Source organism: Mytilus galloprovincialis, chromosome 13 (assembly GCF_965363235.1).
Source record: "Mytilus galloprovincialis chromosome 13, xbMytGall1.hap1.1, whole genome shotgun sequence".
Lineage (NCBI taxonomy): Eukaryota > Metazoa > Mollusca > Bivalvia > Mytilida > Mytilidae > Mytilus > Mytilus galloprovincialis.
Window position 1 is genome coordinate 66,038,975 of NC_134850.1, and position 26,592 is coordinate 66,065,566.

The 26,592-nt window shown below is 32.8% G+C and overlaps 1 protein-coding gene across 1 annotated transcript in view; it reads left to right on the forward strand.

The window, feature by feature from the left end:
* LOC143057776 (uncharacterized) overlaps window positions 1–25,475 on the forward strand; it is a 108,230-nt gene extending 82,755 nt beyond the window's left edge. The window contains exons 11-15 of the mRNA XM_076231169.1: window positions 16,398–17,625; window positions 18,377–19,105; window positions 19,616–20,163; window positions 21,977–22,191; window positions 23,959–25,475. Of these exons, the coding sequence (XP_076087284.1) occupies window positions 16,398–17,625; window positions 18,377–19,105; window positions 19,616–20,163; window positions 21,977–22,191; window positions 23,959–24,046 (2,808 nt within the window). The 3' untranslated portion in view covers window positions 24,047–25,475. The remainder of the gene's footprint in view (window positions 1–16,397; window positions 17,626–18,376; window positions 19,106–19,615; window positions 20,164–21,976; window positions 22,192–23,958) is intronic.
* The last annotated feature ends 1,117 nt before the right edge of the window (window positions 25,476–26,592 follow it).

A 26,592-nucleotide genomic window follows, 5' to 3' on the forward strand; every position in this document is an offset into this window, starting at 1 on the left:
AAAAAAGTTTCACAATATTGGAAAAAGACTGCCACAATTGAAAAGTTATTGGGCATTCAAAAAACAGGTGTTCAATGGTTTCTTCTCCAAGTTTACAAAAAGTACATAACTTGGTATCTTTTAATTTGATTTTGTACAAAAAGGTATTAGTTGCTATAATTCTATGCAAAAATTTATATTGAAAGGTTCTTAAATAAGCATCTCTACAAGACTTTTTTGTTATCATGAAATACTCTGACCATTCTGTAGTATCAATAACTAACAGCTCCGCCCATTTCAAAAATTTAATTGTTGGTAGTTGAATAACTTGATCTACTAAGTTTTTATATACAAATTTGGCTTTCACATTACACCTGATTTTTTTTAAGAAAGTATCACCAGTGTTAGACTTATCTAAATCTTGATTTAGACAGTTATCTTTAAGGCATTTTTATGCAGTTAAGCTGCATTATGCGAGCACCCTAGATTTGTGTTCTACCCAATAAATCATGAGATACTTGCCATTGTTATTATCTAGCTGGCTACTATGTTATATATAACTAATTGAACACTTTTTTAATACTTTTTATTCTGGATTACAAAAAAAATGACCAGAAAAACCTTAAATGATCGTCGATTTATCCAAAAGTTTTAAAGTTACACATAGGAAGTAGTGCTTATTAAGAATCCTTGTGTAGTTCATTATGACTTGTGCTTTTAGCTAAGATGTCAAAGAACAATTGTATGAAATATTTAATCGCCGAAAATCTCTTAAGACAAGCAGTTTAGATTTCCCAAATGACAAAAGTCGTAGGAATATGGTTTGTCATCAATACGTAGTACAACTACGTCAGTAGTCTATTATATAATAAGTTCAACTGTTCATGCTGTTGGCGGCAATTTCAAATTAGAAAAAGAAATTTTCGTAGCTTTTCAATTTGGAGGCAGGTGTGCAAATTAGCGGTGGTCCGAGGTCCGCGACCTTCCACTTTTGCAAGCGGAATTTCGACTAGGATAGTTGGTTTCTAGCTACGCCCGACGTAGTCACCTTACATTTGAAAGAAAATAAGAAATTACTTTGCAAACCTTTTCACCATCAAAGTCTCCAATTAAACGAGCTAAAAACCTATTTTTATCATTATTATTCATGATATATAATAAATAAAAAATGAAATATAGGGGGAGTCCCTGGAGTTACCCCACCCCTCTTATTTGAGAACTTGGAAACGGTCGAGATCCACACCCCTTAACCATATATATTCATGTTTGTGACAATATGAAAAATCAAATGAAATCTATGAAGAGTCGCTAGGGGTCACCCCACCCCTCCTGTTTTAGAATTTAAAAATGGTCGAGATCCCCATCCCTAAACCATATATATTCATGTATGGGACAATATAACAAATCAGATGAAAGATAGGGGAGTCCCTGAGGTCACTGTTCACCCTCCTGTTGAGAACTTGGAAATGGTCAAGATCCTTACCCCTAAACCATATATACTCATGTATGGGACAATATAACAAATCAAATGAAATATAAGGGAAGTCCTTGTGGTCATCCCAACCCTCCTGTTTGAGAACTTGGAAACGGTCGAGATCCCCACACCAAAACAATATATATTCATGTATGGATCAATATAACTAATTAAATGAAATATAGGGGCATTCCCTTGTGTCACCCTACCCTTCCTGTTTGAGAACTTGGAAACCAATGAGATCCCCATCCCTAAACCATATATATTCTTGTATGGGACAATATAACAAATAAAATGAAATGATGGGGAAGTCGCTAGGGTCACCCTACCCCCAGTGGCGGATCCAGAAATTTTCATAAGTGGGGCCTACTGACTGACCTAAGAGGGGCCCGCTCCAGTCACGCTTCAGTGATTCCCTATATTAGCAACCAATTTTTTTCCCAAAAAGGGGGTCCAGGCCCCCTGCCCCCTAAATCCTCTGACTACCCCTACCTGTTTGAGAACTTGAAAACCGTTGAGATCCCCACCCTAAATTATATATATTCATATGTATGGGTTGAAATAACAAATCATTTACATTTACTATGGGCAAGTCAGTCAGACCTCACCTTTGATCCCTGTTGTAGTGAACATTTGTCTGATTCGTGTCTCATAACTTTTGTACTATGGAACACAAACTCAGTTTTCTTTCCAGGGAAACCAGTCCATTCATACTATTACATGTTCATACTAAGTCAAATTGAACTTCTAGCAGTCAAATTAAACCAAGGTTAACTACCAAGTAGAATAAAATGCAATCATTGGGAACTTGTTTCATAGTGTTAGGGATTTTTGATATCAAACCATAATATTTAATAAAATTGTTGGTTTGTACTTTTTCTTGAAATTGCTCAAATTTATAAAAAATCATATTTTCACGATTAATAAGGTCACTTACTGACTGCACACCCCCCTTTTCCCATTAAATGTAATATGGGAAATCATCAAAAGAAGAAAAGTTCAAAATATCTAAGGATAAAATGTCACTGACAGAAATCTCAGCAATAGGTTTTGCAGCGGAAAAGCATAGTAAAACATCCTTCCAGAAAGAATTTTTACATCTTTTAGCAATCTGAATCAGCTTTTCTTTCTGAAGATTTAAAATCCTTTCACCTCCATACTGCATAAGGTCTGCCAGTAACAACTGCTGCCAGCCACCGCTAGGGTTTGCCAGCAGTCTTTTTATCCAACTAATTTTCAAATAGATATTAAATGAATGAAGATGTACCATATTAAGTCCACCTTGTGAAATATTACCAACAAGTGTGTTTCACTTAATTCTGTTTGGTTTTCCATTCCATATGAAATCATAAAAAAATGAAGTGAGCTCTGTTAACCTGGAGTGTGATAGGTTTGGTAATGCAGTCAATAAATGGACCAACTTTGAAAGAGCAAGTGATTTAATTACTGTAATTTTTCCTAATAATGTAAGTTTTCGATGTTGCCAGCTCTTCAGAATTGCAGAGACCTCTATAATTTTCTTATCAAAATTAATTTCTGTGATGCAGCTTAAATCTAAAAAAAAATTCAATCCCCAAAAGTTTAAAATTTGAATGTGACCAATGAAGTTTTAAGTTGGGACATAAAATAAGATCAGAATATTTTTTACTTCCAACCCATAGTGCTTTTGTCTTTGAAGCATTTATTTTTAAACCTGAAATTTTATAAAAAGATTCAAAACATGAAAGTGTTTCCCTCAACGATATTTCACTTCCATCTAACATAAGGAATGTGTCATCTGCATACATGCTTAAGAGTGATTCATCATTATTGATAGTAATTCCCCTTATGTCAGGATTACCTTTTAATTTCAAAGATAATAATTCAACCTCAATTATAAATAAATAGGGAGAAAGAGGATCTCCTTGTCTGCAACCTCTTTCTAAATGAAAAAACTTAGACATGTGTCCATTATTTATAACACAACTTGATGCCCCTGAGTATAAAGTTTCAAACCATCTACATAAAGAAGGCCCAAAATTAAAGCTTTTCAAAGTATTTTTTAAAAATAACCATTCCAAGGAATCAAATGCCTTTTCAAATCAACAAGTAATAAAAGACCTGTCTTATTATTTTCCTCAAGATAGTGCATCAAATCATATAAAAGGCGTGTGTTCTCACCCATAAATCTGTCTTTAATGAAACCTTTTTGTGTGTCACTTATGATAAATGGTAAAACGGGTTTAAGTCTATTAGCTATAACAGCAGAAGCTATTTTCATATCAGTATTCAAAAGACTAATAGGATGCCAGTTACTAATATACTGTCTGTCTTTGCCCTCTTTAGGAATGCAAGTTATTATACTTTGATACTGAAAATCAGAAAATTTACCCCCCACATATCCAAAGTGAAGAGATCGAAAGACAAAAGGGCCAATATCTTTCCAAAAAAATGTATAAAAATCTACAGAATACCCATCAGAACCAGGACTTTTACCATTTGTCATAAATTTTAAAGATTCAGCACATTCTTTAAAAGTTAGATTTCCTTCACAAAGATCACTTTGTTCTTCTGTAAGCTTAATGTTATGATTAAAAAATGATGTATCATTGCAATCTAATTTTTTGCTTGATCCATCAGAATTTTTGATTGCTCTGAAATATGCTGACCTTTATCATCAATAAGTTCTATTTTTCTTTTCTAATTTACAAAAATAATTTGTACACTTTTCACCATTCTCATGCCATTTAGCTCGGGATCTAAGCAGCAAGCCTTCAACTTTCTTTTGTCTACAATTTTCTAGTTCCAGATTTTTTTCAAATAAAGATTTTTGAACCTCATCATTTGGAGAATGATTCATAATACTTTCAAAATATAAAATATCATTTTCAAGTTTGAGAGTGACATTTTTTTCCTCTCTGGATTTATTAATGCTGTAATTTATTGACAAGGATCTAATCTTCATTTTTAATATTTCAAAAAAATGTTTGATCATTACATGACAACTCAACAGAAAGAAGATTTTCCATATCACCTGACAGATGGTATTCCAAAATAGTATCCTTAATACATGATTTAACCATTTTTATATAATCTGCATCTCTAAGTAACTGAGAGTAAAATTTCCAATAACTTTTGCCCCGTTTCTCTAAACAAGCTGAGAAGGTGAAAAGAATTGCCGAATGGTCTGTTCTATAACCAAGAATGATAATGGTATTCTTCATAAGTGAAAAAAGGTCTTCTGAAATTAAAAAATAATCAAGGCGACTTTGTTTTATTGGTGAGGACTGACGCCAGGTATATTTCCTATCTTCTGGATAGCATGTACGCCAAGGATCAAGTAGTTCAAAAACATCAATGATTTCATCAATTTTTTTACGGGAGTTAGGGTTTCTATTATGTTTGATATTATATGTATCCATAAATTTATCTAATACAACATTCCAGTCACCACATAGTAAAACACTGGTGTTTTTAAAGATTAAAATATTCTGCATTATTGTGTCAAAGAATGAAGGTTCATCTGTATTATAACCATACAAACATGCAAAACTTAATCTTTGTGAAAAAATTGTTATATCTAAAATAATGTAACGACCATTATCATCAATAATAGAATTATGCACAACAAAATCCAGACCCTTTTTAAACATAACAGAGACACCAGCACTTTTACTGTCTTTATGACTGAAAAAGCACTTATTTCCCCATTCATCCTCCCAGTATTTTTCAATGTCTTTATTGCTATGAGTTTCCTGAAAACACACTATGGAAGTATTTGTACTCCTAGCCCAATCAAAAAACATCTGCCCTCTTTTTGGAGTTTGAAAAAAGACCCCTCACATTCATTGATAATATCGTTACATTATTATCCATGATTATATCTGAAGTGATGATTTATAAAACATATAAGCAAGTTCATAAGTACAAATATACAATTGTAACAAATAAGACATACACAAACATAAACACATACAAACATTAGATGTCGCATATTATTTTCTTCATTCAACATTGAATGTATAAACTAATTTACAGTATGGCATTATATAGTTATGAATAAATCTAGCAAAGGAATAGATGTTTTAAGGGGAGATAAGATTATATTAATTTCATAATAAATGTTAGAGTTATTTCCCCTATACTCTATAGTGACAGTATAATTTATGTTAATAAAAGAAATAATAAAAAAATCTCTTATACTATTTACTATATATACAGGATTTTGTAATCTGGAATTGACATGACACACTTCAGTATTTATCTTTCACATTTATATCTATCTATTTATACTGATAAAAACTGTACATTTTCCAAAAAATATTAACAGGTGTAACAGACTAATATGATAACTAATTAATTTCCACCTTTTAATTTCTTTTTCATTTTTATACGACCGCAAAATTTGAAAAAATTTTCGTCGTATATTGCTATCACGTTGGCGTCGGCGGCGTCGTCGTCGTCCGTCGTCCGAATACTTTTAGTTTTCGCACTCTAACTTTAGTAAAACTGAATAGAAATCCATGAAATTTTAACACAAGGTTTATGACCACAAAAGGAAGGTTGGGATTGATTTTGGGAGTTTTGGTCCCAACATTTTAGGAATTAGGGGCCAAAAAGGGCCCAAATAAGCATTTTCTTGGTTTTCGCACTATAACTTTAGTTTAAGTTAATAGAAATCTATGAAATTTTGACACAAAGTTTATGACCACAAAAGAAAGGTTGGGATTGATTTTGGGAGTTTTGGTTCCAACAGTTTAGGAATTAGGGGCCAAAAAAGGGCCCAAATAAGCATTATTCTTGGTTTTCGCACAATAACTTTAGTTTAAGTAAATAGAAATCAATGAAATTTAAACACAATGTTTATGACCACAAAAGGAAGGTTGGTATTGATTTTGGGAGTTGAGGTCCCAACAGTTTAGGAATAAGGGGCCAAAAAGGGACCCAAATAAGCATTTTTCTTGGTTTTCGCACCATAACTTTAGTATAAGTAAATAGAAATGTATGAAATTTAAACACAAGGTTTATGACCATAAAAGGAAGGTTGGTATTGATTTTGGGAGTTTTCGTCGCAACAGTTTAGGAATAAAGGGTCCAAAGGGTCCAAAATTAAACTTTGTTTGATTTCATCAAAAATTGAATAATTGGGGTTCTTTGATATGCCGAATCTAACTGTGTATGTAGATTCTTAATTTTTGGTCCCGTTTTCAAATTGGTCTACATTAAGGTCCAAAGGGTCCAAAATTAAACTTAGTTTGATTTTAACAAAAATTGAATCCTTGGGGTTCTTTGATATGCTGAATCTAAAAATGTACTTAGATTTTTGATTATTGGCCCAGTTTTCAAGTTGGTCCAAATTGGGGTCCAAAATTAAACTTTGTTTGATTTCATCAAAAATTGAATAATTGGGGTTCTTTGATATGCCAAATCTAACTGTGTATGTAGATTCTTAATTGTTGGTCCAGTTTTAAAATTGGTCTACATTAAAGTCCAAAGGGTCCAAAATTAAACTAAGTTTGATTTTAACAAAAATTGAATTCTTGGGCCTCTTTGATATGCTGAATCTAAACATGTACTTAGATTTTTGATTATGGGCCCAGTTTTCAAGTTGGTCCAAATCAGGATCAAAAATTATTATATTAAGTATTGTGCAATAGCAAGAAATTTTCAATTGCACAGTATTCAGCAATAGCAAGAAATCTTCAATTGCACAGTATTGTGCAATAGCAAGAAATCTTCAATTGCACAGTATTGTGCAATAGCAAATATTTTCAATTGCACAGTATTGCACAATAGCAAGAAATATCTAATTGCACAATATTGTGCAATAGCAAGAAATTCCAATTGGATTTCAATTGGAGTTATCTTTCTTTGTCCAGAAAAGTAGTTGAATCAACTTAAATCATTGTTTTATACAATATACAATGTATATTCACTTTTACTACCAACTGATAGATTAAAACAATCTTTACCATTCAGTAATAACAAGCACTTTTTTTACATTTTAATATTTTATGATGTATTTAAATGAGTAGTTATTGTTGCAAACTTCATTAGAAATTTGAATTGAGATCAGTTTTGAAATAAGGGAAAGGGGGATGTGAAAAAAAAATTGGGGGGTCAATTTTTTTCATTTCAGATTTCATAAATAAAAAGAAAATTTCTTCAAACATTTTTTTGAGAGGATTAATATTCAACAGCATAGTGAATTGCTCAAAGGCAAAATTTTTTGTTTAAGTTCATTAGACCACATTCATTCTGTGTCAGAAACCTATGCTGTGTCAACTATTTATTTCTTCTACATTGTCAAATAGATCAAATCTTATTCTGCTACTAGTTTCAGTTTTGGCATACACATTACAGTTATAAAACCATACATTTTCAAATTTTTCAGTGTTTTTAAGTCTTGCCATTAGTCCAAGATTGCGTTGTGATATGTCATCATGCAATTTCACTTCATTTTTCAGGGATCTTTTTTGTCGCATTATCCGTATTTTAGTTTCAGTATTCTTTACCTTACAGGCTTCTGATAACCATCTTTCCCAGGTATTCTGTGGATGGCTAGTACATCACTGGGCTCAATGTCTACTTTACAGTCACTCTTTAAAGTTTCAATAAATGCTTTTCTCAAATTCTCACCCCTTTTTTCAGGAAAGTTTAGCATTCTTATATTATGTTTTCAACTGTATTGTTCATTATAATTGGCTAACTTCAATGTATCAATAGATCTGTTATTATTGTCACCAACCTTTTCCACTAAGTTTCCAATAACTCTATCTTTTGCCCTGATTCTTTCCCTCAGATCCTCATTCTCAATCATCAATGTATCTAACTTATCATCAAGTTTTCCAGTTTCCTCCCTTATTTTACACTCCAACTTACTGGTGATCTTCTCTTCAAAATGATCTAATAATTTCTGGACAATGTTACTAACTAAAGTTTTTAAGTCCTTTTGTTGTACCAAATTAACCATAGCATTAGTAAGGTCAGTCTTTGTAACTGTGCCCTGAAGAGATTGTTTTATTTCACCTAAATCATTTTGAATACCAGTCAAATCAATACCTTCCACACTGTCATTTGCAACATCTGAATGGGATTGTTTGTTCTGCTTGGATGGTTTTTCCTTTACAGAGTCTTTAGAAGAATCATTGCTTCCAGGCTTTTTAGCTGCTAACATTGTTTGTATTGTTTTTGCTCCTTTACTGTCCCCAGGCATGGTGGTAATACAGACAACACTACTCAGGAAAATCAATAAATTACAAATACTTTTCCAATTCAAAATAAACAATTCCAATATAATAAATCCATCTTTCAACAAAATGTGAAGTAAATCATATTTCTGTAAAGTTCATCAAATTCCAAACATCATGATATGATTGGCATAGATAAATTCCTTCAAAAACCAGCTTTAAATTGCCAAAAACTGCAGAGCTGAAAATCAACCCACTACTAGATTGGCAGCCATCTTAATCCTCTGAATATAGTTTACATTGGCATTAATATCGATTTTGTCAATAGCAAATTAAAACATAACTAAATTATATCTTCTTTGAGGAGGGATGTATAGAGACACAGGCACGTTAATTTTTATCTCTATAGAAGTCGCTCCTCACTATCCTACTGGTCCGAGACCACCATTGTCGTCCCTTGATTTTCGTTGTTCAAAAATATAGTCCCTAGTGTTGACAGTGGGTTACTTGCCATTAATTTTTATACCTCTTCCAAATTTATTTCTCCATGTTTAATGCCTCAAATTGCAAATAGGGGGGTGAAATTACACTGTAAAAAATTTGGGTCCAGAATTTTAAAGGAAAGTAGTGATTTGGTCCAGCTGAAAAAGGTTTAAAATAAGCACTTCGAAAGCTGTCAAAAGATTTCAAGACGCCCTAAACATCAAATTGTCTATATTTTGAGTTAGACCGTATAAAAACCGTTTTTGTGCAGTTAATCTGCATTATGCGAGCACATTAGATTTGTGGTCTACCCAAAAAATGCTGAAATACTTGCCATTGTTATTATCTAGCTGGCTACTATGTTATATATAACTAATTGAACACTTTTTTAATACTTTTTATTCTAGAATATAAAAAATATTACCATAAAAACGTTAAATGGTCGTCGATTTTCCCAAAAGTTTTGAAGTTGCACATAGGAAGTAGTGCTCATTAGGAAATCTTATGTAGTTTATTATCGCCTGTGCTTTTGGCTAAGATGTCAAAGAACAATTGTATGAAATATTTAATCGCCGAAAATCTCTTAAGACAAGTAGTTAAGATTTCCCAAATGGCAAAAGTCGTAGGAATATTGTTTGTTGTCAATACGTAGTACAACTACGTCAGTAGTCTATTATATAATAAGTTCAACTGTTCATGCTGTTGGCGGCAATTTCAAATTAGAAGACGAAATTCGTATCTTTTCAATTTGGAGGCAGGGGTTTAAATTAGCGCTGGTCCGAGGTCCGCGACCTTCCACTTTCGAATTGGTTACTAGCCACGCCCGACGGGCCTTCCACTCTGAGACAACTATATCACAGTTATAGTAGTCTCAGTTCCACTTGAAAGAAAATAAAAAATAGCTTGCAAACCTTTTCGCCAAAGTCTCCAAATCAACGATCTCAAAACTTATTTTAATCAGTATTATTCATGACAGCGATGTCAATTTTGTTCAATCGCTAGCTATATACAGAAAATCGCCAACAAAAAATGTGTTAATACGAGTAAAATCGTATCTGACTGACAAAAACAACATTGGAACACAATGACAATGGCTGCTGTGAAAAGACAATTACAATTTCGGATCCGATTCCGGAAGCGGATAAGGGTAATTCCGGGTTTTTGGCGAATCCAGGCAGGTGACAAAATACATCTATGCATGGTAAATGAATATAAACACTAGAATTGAAAACCAAAAGATATATGTAAAAGAAAGAAAAAGCAGAAAATATTTTAAACAGAAACTCAAAATTACTTTTGACAAATTTTAATGTCAAAATCCAATACAATGTGACAGCTGGGAACAGTATATCTAACAATATACATGTTCCTGGTCACAGTATATCTAACAATATACATGTTCCTGGTCACAGTTTAAATTTTCTTTATCAGTGATAAATGTTGATAATGCATGTAAGATGCTTTTAAAGTGTAAACATATTACTGCAATTTTGAAGGGGTATTTTTTTTCTCAATTTTGCAGGACCAGTTAAAGTAGCTGGAAGATTCTTACTTTATTTTCACAAATAACTACCTGAATGTAGGCAAATCATATGATATATAGGTAGCGTCCTTTGGGCCACTCTACCCGTCCTGTTTGATAACTTTGAAATGGATGACCTCTCAACCATATACATTCATGTATGGGACTATATATATAACTAATCAAATGAAATATAAGGGGAGTCCATGGGGTGACCCACCCCCTCCTGTTTGGGAACTTACGAAACGGTCGAGATCCCCACCCCTAAACAATATATATTCATGTATGGGTCAATATAACTAATTAAATGAAATATAGGGGGAGTCCCCCTACCCCCTCCTATTTGAGAACTTGGAAACCGATGAGATCCCCACCCCTAAACCATATATATTCATGTGTGGGACAATATAACAAATCAAATGAAATATAGGGGAAGTCCCTGGGGTCATCCTATCCCTTCCTGTTTGAGAACTTGAAAACCCTCGAGATCCCCACCCCTAAACCATATATATTCATGTATGGAACAATATAACAAATCAAATGAAATATAGGGGAAGTCCCTGGGGTCACCCTACCCCTTCCTGTTTGAGAACTTGAAAACCCTCGAGATCCCTACCCCTAAACCATATATATTCATGTATGGGACAATATAACAAATCATTTACATTTACTATGGGCAGGTCAGTCAGACCTCACCTTTGATCCTTGTAGTAGTGAACATTTGTCTGATTTGTGTCGCATAACTATTGTACTATAGAACACAAACTCAGTTTTCTTTACAGAGAAACCAGTCCATTCATACTATTACATGTTCGTACTAAGTCAACACGTACTACTAACAGTCAACTAAAACCAACGTTAACTACCAACCAGAACAACTACAATCATTGCGAACTTGAACCACTGCAGACTCACCATAAAAAATATACATTTATATATTCATTGCTATTGAAACCTTGATAAAAGAGGGACGAAAGATACCAAAGGGACAGTCAAACTCATAAATCCAAAACAAACTGACAACGCCATGGCTAAAAATGAAAAAGACAAACAGAAAAACAATAGTACACACGACACAACATAGAAAACTAAAGAATAAACAACACGAACCCCACCAAAAACTAGGGGTGATCTCAGGTGCTCCGGAAGGGTAAGCAGATCCTGCTCCACATGTGGCACCCGTCGTGTTGCTTATGTGATTACAAATCCGGTAAATTGTCTAATTCGGTAGGTCATATTCATGAAAGGGAAGGGGATTGTAGTTACGACGTAAGGAACATATCCGATATCATTTGTGAAACGGTTATTCCATAACGGTCAACCAACTCGTGATGGCGTCCGTAAAATTTACGAAGGGATGATTTCAACTTCACCATTTGGAACTCTTGGTTTAATAGCTTCCTTGTTAGCAGCAAACCTCTATCAAGAAAATCATGATAGGAAATGCAAGCACGGGAATATCGTATCAATTGGGAGATATATACCCCGTATGCAGGTGCTGCTGGAATGTTGCTACTTAGAAATGGAAAGTTCACAATTGGAAAGCTGAAATCATCTCTTTTGTCGTAAAGTTTTGTTTTCAACCGACCCTCATTGTCAATTTCTAGATGTAAGTCAAGATATGAAGCCGACTTAACTGTATCTGTAGTATCCTTTATCTCTAGTTCGATTGGATAGATGCGTTCCACATAGTCACCAAATTTTGAATTGTTTAGTGAAAGAACATCATCTATATAGCGGAAAGTAGAGTTAAAGGATATTGCTAACTTCTTATTGATATTGATAACATATGAATTATTTGCCTTAATAATTAATTCATTAGATAAACATAAATGTACAATATATGAATGTTTAATGCCACATCAGAAGCGGATTTAGAGGGTTTTTCAGTGCCCCCTTTCCATTTTTGAGAAAAAATTTGGTTGATTATATAAGGAATCACTGAAGCATGACTGGAGCAGGTCCCCTGTTAGGCAGGCAGTGGACCCCCACTTATGAAAATTTCTGGATCCGCCACTGCACATAATTACGTTTGCCTGGTTTTTGGTTAACTGCCTTCAGCGCTTACAGCGCTTTGATTTTTCTAAAGGGAATATTTTTGAAGGGTTAAATATTTCGCAGTGGTGTCTTGCCATGGCTTTGTTTGGACTTGTTTGTTTGTTTTTTGGCCTTGAATGTTTTTCCCTAATATTGTATTAACTGCATTTGCATTCAGATATCGCAGATCAAATTTATTCGTTTATAGTGTATTAATTTACGTTTTTTGATTGAGTTAAGCCTGCCAATTGATATTTTACCGTGTTTTTCTATGTTGTGATGTTATGCTATTGTTTCAGAAAAAGGGAGAAGGTTTGGATCCATTAAAACTTTTAATCCCACTGCAAATGTTTGCACCTGTCCTAAGTCAGGAATCTGATGTACAGTAGTTGTCGTTTGTTTATGTAATTTATACGTGTTTCCCGTTTTTTTTTATACAGATGAGACCGTTGGTTTTCCTGTTTGAATGGTTTTACACTAGTAATTTTGGGGCCCTTTATAGCTTGTTGTTCGGTGTGAGCCAAGGCTCACCTATCAGAACGATTGAAGGACATTTGTGATGTATTTATTCCTTACACACTTGCTTATGTGTGTATTTATTTGAGGTCATCCGTCATGTGTTTCGACCCCTATCTTGATACACTCTCAGGATGGGGGGTCCACAGTGGGGATCAATCACTGCGCATTGGTGGTGGGTTTCCAGCTACTACTAGCTGCCTCTCTTTATCCATATCCAGCAAGACGCTTTCTCTGTTGCTTGGCCCAGTTTCTTAATTGCTGCTCTTTTAGCAGTCACTCCAACTGCAGAAAACATTCTCCACATTGACTGTGCAGGGAAGTCTCTGCAGCCAACTTCAACAGGAAAGTTCCATATCTGCCATCCTCTATCTCTGAACTTTGCCAACAGTCCATCATATTTTGCCCTCTTTCTTTCATGTCTGGTCTTAGGTTAGTTGGTACAATATCAGGAAATTGCATCTTCTTTCCTAGGTCAACTTCTAACTGCCAATCTTTCGCCTGATTTAGCATTCCTGATATGTTCTTTTTACTTTTCTGGCCAACTTTATCCTCCTTCACAAACTGGATCTTGATAGGTTTGTTTCTAATGTGTTTTACATCTTTCCTCTGTTTCTCTATCACTTTAGCAAGTTCCCCGAGTACTTGGTTGTGTCGCAATGTATATCTCGCATGTGTAAGAGCCATATTGCACCCTGAAAGTACATGTTGTAGAGTTCCTCTGTTTCCACACAAGTGACAATCTGGTGTTTCGAAAGTTTCCACCTGTGCAAATTTATCACACTGATCTCAGAAGGAACTGTAGTTGGTATTGCGGATATCGCCATATATCTGACCATGTAAGGGATTGTTGTTCCAATTCCCATTTCGACCAAGAGCCTTGGCTCCCTAATTCTACTGTCTTTGCATGTCTTTTTTCTTCTTCTCTAGATTTTATCTCTCTTTGGACAAGACTTGTCTTAATTGGATGTAAGCGTTCTTCCAGTAGCAACTTTTTGATGTACCAAGGCCCTGTCGTCCTACTGCCACTGTTACTACAATATCTTTATGCCTCAATCTACTCTCTGCCTCTGAAACTGCTTTTGATGCTGACCATTTTCCTCCTGTTCTTACTTGGACACCTGCTGTTCTTACTTTGTCATCTCTAGATTCTTTCAGTGTTATCACAAGGCGAATTTTGTTAACTTTGAATTCTTCCACTAAAGATGGTAATGGTAGCTGCAACTTTCGGTCCTGCTGTACAGTCCTTAAGTTGTAAAACTTTGAGGACACCTAATCATTGCCTAAGATGTCTGTTGATAGTTCTTTCAAGCTTCTCAACTCATGTAACTGTTGTTGATGCCTCTGCTGGTGGACTGTTAGTCCCCGAGGGTATCACCAGCTTAGTAGCCAGTACTTCGGTACTGGCATGAAAATACATTTTTTTTTTTTTTGTGTTATTAAAATTCACTGTTACAAAATGATAATAAATTAAGGAATGTATGTCCCTCATGCAAAGCTCCGATTCCTTTCACGGATTTGGCTATACTTTTTGGACCTTTTGGATTATAGCTCTTCATCTTTTATATAACATGTATAAGCTTTGGATTGCAAATATTTTGGCCACGAGCATCACTGAAGAGACATGTATTGTCGAAATGTGCATCTGGTGCAGGTAAATTGGTATCGTTAATGTTATTAAATCATCCATGAACCCTCTATTTGGTGGTTGCCTGATGTCAGTTGATGTTTTCGGGCTTCTAGTTTCTCTCTCTCCAGATTTAATATTCATATTCATTCCCATGACAAACATGACAAACAAGATAACTGAGATGGTACACTCAGTAACTATTTCTTTTTGTAGTTTCTGCCATATTATTATTATAATAATTATTTATTAAAAAAAGATTAAACTTAATGTTTTTCCCTTAAGAAACTACAGACAATTTGTATTACATATTTACATTTGTAAGCTAAGGCATAAACAAATAAAGATATGATTATTAATCTTTGTTCAATCGTGTATGAAAGTGAAATGGTGTATTTATAATTAATTTTCAATGCTTAAAGATGCCTGAATTTGGTTCAATTTTGTCAAGATTAGCTAAGAAAAAAATCACTGATGAATTATTTGAAATTAATCCTCCTTATTGAATATATATTCATGTGACCTTCTATTTAACCCCTTTGCTAGAGATGTGTTATGCATGAACTAGGTGTGTTCAGCTAATTAACATTGAAAATGAAACATGGGTAAATCATTTGGTTGACTGATTCAAATCTAACAGTGTATTTGTTAAATTTAAGGGGGCTCGCAGGTCTAAATCAATTTTGTTTTATTTAAATATAGGATTTCTCTATATTTTTCTATAAATGAACTTTATCTTATACTTAATAGAAAAATGAAATAAAAAAATGGGGTCACCGTTCATTTACGCTCACAATCTGCCTTCTTAAGAAGCATACATGTTTGTTAATGTCCTTTTTTTTCTGTTGAATGAATAAGAGAAATAGCGGTAATATCGAAATAAAAAAAGAACTCAATTACAGAAATCGCTTAAATTTTACAATTATTTAGTTTATGTACAGCTTATTCAAAAGCAACAATAAAAAATATAGGTCACCGATGAGTTGAAAAAGATATTTTAATTTTAATGCCAAAAAATGGCATTGTTTCACCAAAGGGAGATAATTTGGAGCTTTTTCAATGATATCTACATTTTTAAAGTGACCTGGGGCCAACACGAATTGATTTTTTGGAATGATTGTTTTACCATATGATAAAATAACAACTACTAAAGGCAATAAATAAAATTTGCAATTAAAAATTTTATGTTTTTTTTTTTTTCTTCTTAAAATCTTATACCCGCGAGCCTCCTTAATTAGAAATTATATATGTGGTTCTATGATAACATGATTCTAACCATGCCTTTAAATATTGGACCAAAATAAAGAAAAGTCTCAAAATTTATAGTACTTTGACCACATTACAAACCTATGATTATGATGATGTGTCAAATATTTAAACACACTCCAGTTCAGAGCTGTATCAAGTTTGATTTAGTGTCCATACTTTCTCCAACTATTTAGAGATTTGACCTCTGCAAAGCTGCATCAAACAGAGCATTTTATTAAAGGTTGAACTATGTAACAATTTTTTGTAGCTTCAGGGGCAAAGCCTCTTATCATAACACTTCTTATGAAATTAGAATAAAACTCTCTTTAAATATGTTTTCAGGAACCTTTTACATCAGTTAAAGCTGAAATTAGATATGGAACAGCAAACCTGAAAACTCGCAGAGCTATTGAAGATTTTTTAACACATTTAGATATAAGATTTAATAAATTGAGCACTGGTAAATGGGAAGTTGAATGTTCAAGTCTTGATGAATTAGAAAACTTAAATTCCTTATTATCAAAAAAATTTGAAACTGAACAAGAACCTGTTCTTTCTTATGCACAGAAAACAACAACTGAGAAAAATTATGAGAATCAATTCCAAAAGACACATACAAAAGCAACACCTATGTCAAATAAGTCAAATGTAATTACTTTCGAGTTGGAAGAGAGGGAATATGCCATGCTTAAGCATTTCTGTTCAAAAAGTAAAATTTTAAATGGAAGGTGTGAATATAAAGATGGAAGTCTCAAAAGGATGATAGAAGCCTATGAAAAGGAAGCTGATCTTAAGAGTGATTTTGCTACTCAAAAGACTTTCATAGCATCATTAAGTTCATCAGACATATCCTTTGAAAATGGTATATCGGATGAAAAGTTGCATGAAATTGAAAGAAATGTTGCCGATTCAGGAGACATTTTCTGCTACTTATCATCAAACAGAAAGATGATTACTCTGTATGGTTCAAACTATGAAAAGCTTGGCGAAGGAAGACATAAAGCAGAAATTTGTCTGGGTTTGAAACAGCAGAGTAAAGGAAGAAGAAACAGAGTTTTTGTGACAGATACTGATTTAAGCACTACAAAAAAAGAACAGACATCTGCAGAACAAACAGTCAGGAGACCTACTGATTTCTCAAGGTCAGTATCAGCATCCAGTGGACCTAGGACTGAAATGACATTTAAGACTTCAGAAGGACTTATTATCAAAGTTTATAATGGAAATATTCTAAGCTTGAATGTTGACTGTATTGTTAATGCTGCAAATGAAAATCTTAACCATGGTGGTGGTGTTGCTTATGTTATTGCAGCTGCAGCAGGATATGACTTTGAAAAAGAGAGTGATGACTACATTCTACAACATGGACCAATAAAAGAGGGATCCTGTTGCTCAACATCTGCTGGGAAACTTAGATACAAGTCTGTCATCCATACCGTTGGACCGAAATGGTATACCTATAACGATAAAACAGAGTGCTGTAGAGTTTTACGAAAGTCTGTTGAATGTTGTTTCTTTGAAGCTGAAGTAAACGGGATGTCTTCAGTTGCTATACCATCAATCAGTGCAGGTAAGTTATAAAATACTTGCAATTGATACCATTATAACTTGTGGAAGAAAGTTCTACATCAATACACGTTGAGAGTCCACTTGAGACTAGCTCAGGTTTTTTTTTCATTTTGATACTTTTTTGTCAATTGGTCTGTCTGACAGTTGTGTTTTTTCTGTTTTTCCATTTCTGTTCATAGATTTACTTTGCCAGAAGATCAACACATTCATAAAATGACTAAACCAAATAACTTTACTTGACAACACTATTTCCAATTAGCTGCAACAACAAAAAAAAAATCCCAATGTTACAGCACCCTTTTAATTTGGATTTAAAGGGAAACCTTGAAAAGAGATAGGGACCATAGGAAGTTTGTCCATTATAGATACAAAGCATTAAAAAAATGTCATGCCTCACAATCATAAATCAAAACATACTCAAATTTACATTTTAACAAAGTTTTATTTGGTACATATATTTAATATAGATATAACTCTCTACTTTCACTTTTCATTATTTTTCTCACTCAGAGCAAAACATATTGTGACTTCAAATTTAATATACATAGCCTTGTTACGTTCAGTACAACTAATTTCTATAGTTTGAAAAATTGTTATGGTGTTGCCGTCTGGTACTGAGGGAAACATGTCAACTAAGTTCAATGAAGTTGCAGACTCTTTAAAGTGTTGTTGTCAAATATAGGTATAAATTCCAATGATATAAAAGGCATTCACCCTGAAAAAAGAGTTTTTATAGTTACACTTTTTTTCAGGCATCTTTGGTGTTCCCAAGGAAGTTTGCTGTAAGGAATATGGTAAAGCAGTAGAAGATTTTAGTAGGAAAAATGGTTACAAAACTTGTTTAAAGGAAATTCATTTTATTGATAAGGATGCAGGGATGATCAGCATGATTCAAAAGGAGTTTAGTCAGAATTTCAACCAGATTTCTTCCTCAAACACGGGGTCCTCTAACTCTGGCAGTTTTACTGCAGGTGGTGAAAGGAGAATTACAAGATCGCTCTCTTCACCTGATGACTCAGAGGTTTCCAAGGAAAAGACTCAGAATAGACAGGATAACTTTGCTGGGAGTATGTCAAAATTTCAGAAGCAGTTTATGGCAGCTACAGATTTAAAAGTGAGTGTTGTGCAAGATGATATTATCAAGAGGAAAGTCAGCACAATTGTATGTCCACAAGATGAAAAGGTTTCCAACAAGGGTGGCATTGCTAGAGCTATAGAAGAAGTCTGTGATGATAAGTATAGACAATCAGTAAAGACTTTGAATTGGATTTCCAAATGTGATATCAGAAAAGTAAAAGCAAGCCCCTCCAGTTTGTCATTCCAATATGTCCTGCACACAGTGCCTCCTAGATATGACAAGATAGCTGAAGCGTATAAGTCTTCCTTTAACAATGATTTGGAAGTTACAATAAGAAACATTCTGCGCCACTGTAGTGATAAAGGTGATGTGACATCAGTAGCTATGCCTGTATTAGGAATAGGTAAGTTTATAGTATTGTTTTACAAAATTTAACATGTATATATACCCAATCTGACTATGTATGGCAGGGCATGTAAATATTCGTCTTGTGTAATAGATGGGACACCAAATATTAACAAGGATTTTACTACCAGAATTGGAGAAGTTAATGTGACTATTTTTCTTAACCCCTGTCAACCTTTGGGGTACATTAGTTTTAGTATTTGTCAATTTTTTCAGTTCTTTGATCGCACTAGTTTTGTGTCACAAACCTAAGCTGTGTCAAATATTCAATCACAATCCAAATTTAAAGCAGTTTAAGCTTAAATGTTTAGCTCAACTGTGCTGGGGTCTACCTCTACAGGAAAGTCTGCTTTGCTGTCTCTCTAGCTGTCAGCCTATTATCATAATAGTATTGATGATTAAATGATGAATTTCTCATTGTTTACATATGTTTGTATATAGTTTCTTTGTCTGACCTAAACATACTAAAACAAAAACTTTGTCTAGAAACCATTAATATCTATTTCAGGAAAAGACGGTTTAGAGACACCTGTGTCAACCTTTGCAAAAATATTTCTGTTAGTATTACTGGGGGAGATTAAGTCTACTCACAAATTTGATGTCAAAGAAATCCACATTGTTACCAATGATATATCAGCAGCAGTAATTGTAGCAGATGAGTTGGAAAAGGAGAAATCTTTTACCAAAATGACTTCCTTCAGTCGCACTAGAAACAAAGGAAATGCAAAACCAGATACAACTCAAGATATCAAGATGGCAATGGCAGGTAAAACTTTTAGAGGAGCACTCAAAGATGGTGAAGAGAATTGTGCTATATGTATGGAGCCTAACACCAAGCCCCGTGAGCTGACTTGTGGTCATGTCTTTTGTGAGAATTGCGTTCAGCGATGTTTTGAAGTGAAACCAGTTTGTCCAACATGTGGGTCAATTCAGGGAGTTATAAAGGGAGACCAACCACCAGGAAGAATGATACGACGTGAAATGGGATATTCTTTGCCTACGTTTAAATGCAATACTATTGAATTAGAATATGAAATTTATCCAGGAACACAAGGGGTAAGAAATATTAAATAAATGATAACCTGAGTTGTTGACTCCATATGATATAAGTCTTTTAATTTTCAAGTGTACAATTGTACTTAATCATGCTTATCTATGTTTACTATTATAGAAAAATGATATTAGAAAAGAATGTATCAGTGATGTCACACTCAGGGATATTGCCATGCCTGATACCAAATAACAAGAATTAATTTAAAAACAGATCATCAGGTTTTCTTGTATAAATACGAAATATTTTATTAAAGAAAGCTCAATTATGAACATAATCATTAATAGCATAGACACAACAAAGAATAACATTTAAACAATCTTAACTAAAATTAATACTACACAAGTATCATAGTGTAGGTATGTGTTCAAAGGGGAGTAACTCTAGTGTAAAAATATAAGTAATCATTATACATCATAAGCAGCAAACAAAAATTTCACACTTTTATTCTAAGTAAAGAACACATGTTTATGTACTTAGCTATACTTTTGCATACATCAGTGTCTGCATTACTAAACAACCACATTAACTGAGAATCAATATTTGTTGAATTAGTAATGTTTTTATTTAAACAGTTGTAGATTAAGTCCTTCCTTAAACATGTTAAATGAGAAAAATTTAGACAATTTATTAAATAATGTTATGTAACTCATCTTAAACCAAATTTATAATACAGTTCTTACAACTCATGTTATCTGTAGGAGTTTTTGGTATAGTGTATCTACCAATTTCAATATGAAGTTTATGACTGCTGGTTCTGAACCTTGTCATATCATAATCATTACTTTCAACAGATAAATATTTTTCAAAATCAAAAATATTCTTAAATAATTTAAATGGTCTCAATTTATCACTAGTTTGTAATTGCTGAGACCACTTTTTTTCAAATTTACACTCGAGACACTTTCTTATAAATGTGTTAAAATACTTGCTCCTTAAAGTCATAATAAACCTCAAATCAGAAAAAATAATGCATATGTTTTTTTATAACTCAATGGATTGTTTTCATTATAAAACTTATGTACATATACTTTTTTCTGAAGAAAGTTCTTTAATTTATTCATATTTATAAGAAGTTTACTTTAGTTGAATTGCTTCCTTCCAATTCTTCCTTCAGGAAGCAATTCTCCCGACATATTTTCCGTATGCAAAGTGACCTCAGTGTGACCCATCTCGTAAAAATCAGGTGATCACAATACGCATGGATGTCCTTAAAATAAACTATTATCTGAATTTACATGTTAAACACATGCTCAATTTCCATGCTTTTTTGTTTATTTTTTGTCAATTGTTGACAAACAGGTGACAATCGTTAAACTTCGGCTTAATTACCTGCCATATTTCACAACAACACTGACCGATTGAAAAAAAAATGATGATTCTACAAAATTTACACGAAAAGATTTATAAATTCGAGCAAAGAAGTTTATGATGCTTGTATGCATTGGTTCAAGAATTGGAAGAACATTATTTTTCATGGGTCACTCGTTTCTTATGACTTTAAGACAATGTAAAACATTTTGCTTGAAAATTTTGGTTGTTTGCCTAGATTCCTTGACTTGTTTATTTTACAATTTGGCATTTTGTAAAGAAATTTAGTTGTAATTCTAGTATTATTTTAAGGCAATACATTGTGTTATTCTGTAGTACATGTAGTAGCCATTATTAGTTGACAATTGAAGTTTGTCTTACATCATACCCAATACGATGTTTAATGATGAAAATTAAGATCTGTGATAATTATTTTATAATGAATATACTCAGTGTAATTAACTCATCTGCAAATTCTTTCACCATTAAATATTTATCCTAATACAGGAAGAACATCCAAACCCGGGAAAGCCTTTCAAGGGTATTAAAAGAGTTGGTTATTTTCCAAACAACACAAAAGGGAAATTGATTGCAGACCTACTGAAGATTGCATTTGATAGAAAATTAGTGTTTACCATAGGACATTCAAGAACAACTGGCCAAGAAGGAGTTGTCACTTGGAATGATATTCATCATAAAACAAGTTCTTCTTATAAACATCAGTAAGTTTAGCAATTTTCAGTGAATAAATTTGTGACTGTGCCACAAATGGGGAATTGACTTTAGTAGTTATAAATTTGGTCTTAATTAATTAAGACATTGTTTTCTTTCTGTCTCTTTATTGAAGTAATGAACATTCAATGATGATTTTTCTCAATTTTTGCATAGTTTGCTTTTTTTCTTGAAAACTTTAATAAAACTTAAAATACAAGTAACAACAATAATCAGCAAGACAATCGGCGTTTTGCATTTGCGCCGATCTGCATTTCATTTGCGCTGATTTTTTCTTTCATTTGCGCCGATTTTGTTTTCATTTGCGCCGATTTTATTACAGGTAAATTACAGGTGAATAGATATAAGAAGATGTGATATGAGTGTCAATGAGAGAACTCTCCATCCAAGTCATGTTATTTTTCATTTGCCAGTTGTATACAAAATGTAATGAATTGTCAATCACAAAATGTATATAACTGTTGTCCCCTGCTCACCACTGGGAGGTGGAAGAAGGCCTACAAGATACATCTTCATACTTTTTTCCTTGTTGACCGTATCCGTAGTTCTTTAGCATCTGTCTTTCGGACATATGCCACATGGTTATGCTCGATCTGTGTTTACTCTGGTGGTAACTCTGGCTTTTATGGTACATTAGTAAGATGTGTAGTTATGTTTCAGAACACTGACCTTCCGATATCATGGCCCTCGATGATTAGAGAATTGACTCCTCGGTCCGTTTCGGTGTGCAATATGTCCATCAAGTTACAATGAAGTTCCAGAATTATATGAATCAAAATTAACTTAAACATGGATGAAAAACAATTAATTTATAACCAGATTTTACCAATGGTATAGCACAGTACATGTACAAGTTTTAACTTACCTGTAAATCTAATTAGGAGCAAATATAAAATCGACGCAAATGAAAAAATGAAATCGGCGCAAATGAAAGAATGAACATTTTTAAAATCGGCGCAAATGTCATACGCCCAAGACAATATCTACAAGTTCACCAATGAAGCCAAAATTTTAAGTCAACTTGTTTTTGCAGTAATCAACCACTTCCACTTAATTACAGTTTCTTCACTTCTGACATGAACTAGGTGTTAGGTGACATTTAACATGCTCATGAGCATCTAACTTTCCCAATTTTTTTGTATCATTGAATAAGTTATATTGAAAATTTATTTGTACTTTTGTCATCTGTCCATCCAATTGAAAAATATATTTCTACAATCATTGCTTTGTTTGTAAAGGACTATGGAAGGTTAAATCTCTTCAAACATTTTCTATATCTTTCTGTCTCAGATATCTATTCATTGAGGGCCCAAAGTAAGATAAGTGGAAACTAATTGGAATACCTAGTAACCTAGTTATAGCTGCTCAAATTAAGAACATCCTTATTTTTTTTTTTTTTTTTTTTTTTTTTTTTTGTGTAAACAATATTTTATTATGAATATCCTTATTATAATTGTCATTATCTGAATTTGAGCAATTTCAACAAATTTCTTAAGATAAAATACATATTATTTATAATATAAGTGATGTAATAAGTGAACAGTTGTTCTTGTGTTATTAATTGTGCTAAAATACCACTCAGGTCCAGATTATTCAATGATGCAAACAAATTATTCTACCTTCTGAAATATAAAGCTTTAATCAAATGGTTTACACCACCACTGGATTGAGCAGGAGTTGGAAAAGGTACCAATATACTGTTACCTATATTCTTATGGATATAAGTCACCATGATACTAAATACTTTTGTTTTTCAGGTTTGGATACCCAGATGAGGGTTACTTTGACAGAGTTTTGGATGAACTTAAAATCAAAGGGGTTACAGAAAAAGATTTAAAGTACTGAGTTGAGAGACAAATATGTATTATTAGATATGCTTTATCAGGTGTATATCTATCTATTACAATTTATATATATGTGTGTACAGTTCACAGGAATGTTAATTATATAAATGACTTGTTTGTTATTGACATATATGTTTTTTTTTATTTTAATAACATTAGACTGATTTATCTTCAAATAGTTGTTAAGTACTACTCATTTAAATATCATGCATAAGATGGAATATTGAGTCCATCAGTTATTTTTTAATTATAAAACAAACCTTTACAAATAGAAATTTGTTTTTTTTTAATGTGGTAAAATAGAGGATATATTCAAAGTTACATTGATTCAAAGATTGTAAAGAGCGCACTACAAAACTTATGATGAAAAGGAATATTTGGTTTTTTTTCAATAAAATTAACTGTTAGTTGAGTGCTATGATTGCTAATACAAAATATATTATACAGAGGGAATGATCAAAATTGCAAAACAATAAAGTTGTAAGGAATAATATCGTTTTGATAAACACAAAAAATAAGCTCATTACATGTTTTTGAAAAAAAGAAAATGCTATGGTTTTATAAATATTTTTTTCTTTATACAAATTTTACAAAAACAATGAAATATGTCATTTTATATGGGTTTTAATTAGTCAAAATTAATGGCCAATAAACAGAGACCTTCATGGAAAGTAAAGGTCTACCTCCTATTAGTAGTAGTTATAATTATATTCTTTAACCAACTTTATAGATTTTGGTTTTATCAACTCACTAATGTCGGAATAACTTCTTCCTATTTTTTATTGATTTGATAGATTATACAAGCTAACCAAAAAGCAATGTCTCTTTATTCTTGGCTTATGGCTAGGAGTGTGATTAGTATATAATATTGAAATTGTCATTTATTTTTTACCTTATTTGTGTTTTGCTTTGTTAAAGTGCATTTTGTAGAGGTATTAATATATAGCACATTTGTCTTCATTTTGGCTCAGATGTTATCACTTAAAAAATGCTATTGATTATTAGCTATTACATTTACAAATCTAACTGAACAGTCAAAAAATATTTCCCAAATTACATTGGCTTGATTACTTATAGATTAACCAATCAAAGAAATCAAATAGAGAAAAATATTCAACATGTGACTGAACAACACATTAATTTACGAATCAGTGTTGTTCTGTTGAATATTTTTCGATATTTCAATTCTTTGATTAGTTATTCTTTTTTATTTCATTGGCAAACGGCTTTTCTTATGAAATTAAAGTAGAAAATGTAAGGATCTATATCTTTGTGTATGCATTCACAATTTGTCATGACAAGTCCTATTGTTGTATGGTGTCAGAGTAGTGAAATAACTATGATAAATTCACATGTGAAAGATAGCAGAATTTATTTAACTAGGAAATCTATGTAATTCACTACAACCAATGTAATAAAAGTAGTTCTCTCCACTTTAATTTTGTAATTCAATAAAAATCCTTACCCAGTACTACATTTTATTTTATCAACTTCAACTGGTCAACTGACCTAAAAAAAAATTAATAAACTGCTTTAGTGAACCACAATCAAGTCATTATGATGCAAGTGTAAATACTTACTATCCATATTCATGGTTTATTTTCAACAACAACAATTGGTACCGTTGATTTTATTACTACCACTGGGTCGATGCCTCTGCTGGTGGACTATTAGTCCCCGAGGGTATCACCAGCCCAGTAGCCAGTACCTCGGTACTGGCATGAAAATACGGATTTTTTGTGTTATTAAAATTTGCTGTTACAAAATATTAGAAATTATTATAAATTAAGGAATGTATCTCCCTCATGCAAAGCTCTGATTCCTTTCACGAATTTGGTTATACTTTTTGGACCTTTTGTATTATAGCTCTTCAACTTTTATATATGCTTTGGATTTCAAATATTTTGGCCACGAGCATCACTGAAGAGACATGAATTGTCGAAATGCGCATCTGGTGCAACAAAATTGGTACCGTTGATTTTATTAAATGATATGTATTGGTATAAATTCATTCATTAACGACATTAACATAAGACAACAAACAGTTTTGAATATGTTTTTAAATTCTTTAATATTTCAATATAAATGTGATGTTTTTTCCTTTTCTTAATTGGCAAAACTTTAAGATAACAAAACAGGTGCCACTAGTATAGTATGGCCTCCTTAGTATAAATATGTCCCTATATTTAGTTGGGATTAGTTTTACTCAATATGCATGCTACTGTGTAGTGTTTTATTTTGTTGCTTGATTATTAGTTGTTTACTTTTTTTTACAATATGGCTTATTTGCAACTGTCTGTTTTTGTCTTGCCTGATAATTGTTTTGCTAATTGTATGCCAACAGTTTGGTGAAGGATAAAATGTGTAAAAGTTTTATATTTTAGAAAGAAATAGACCTTTATGCTTCATATTTTCATTCTGATATTTTATATATATGTTAAAAAAGTCCCAATCAGTCATAGTCCATTGGGCTGTGACCTCATTTTGGTCAAGCCTGTCGATATGCTAAAATCAACAGGTAACCTATATTAGTTGTATGTTATTAGT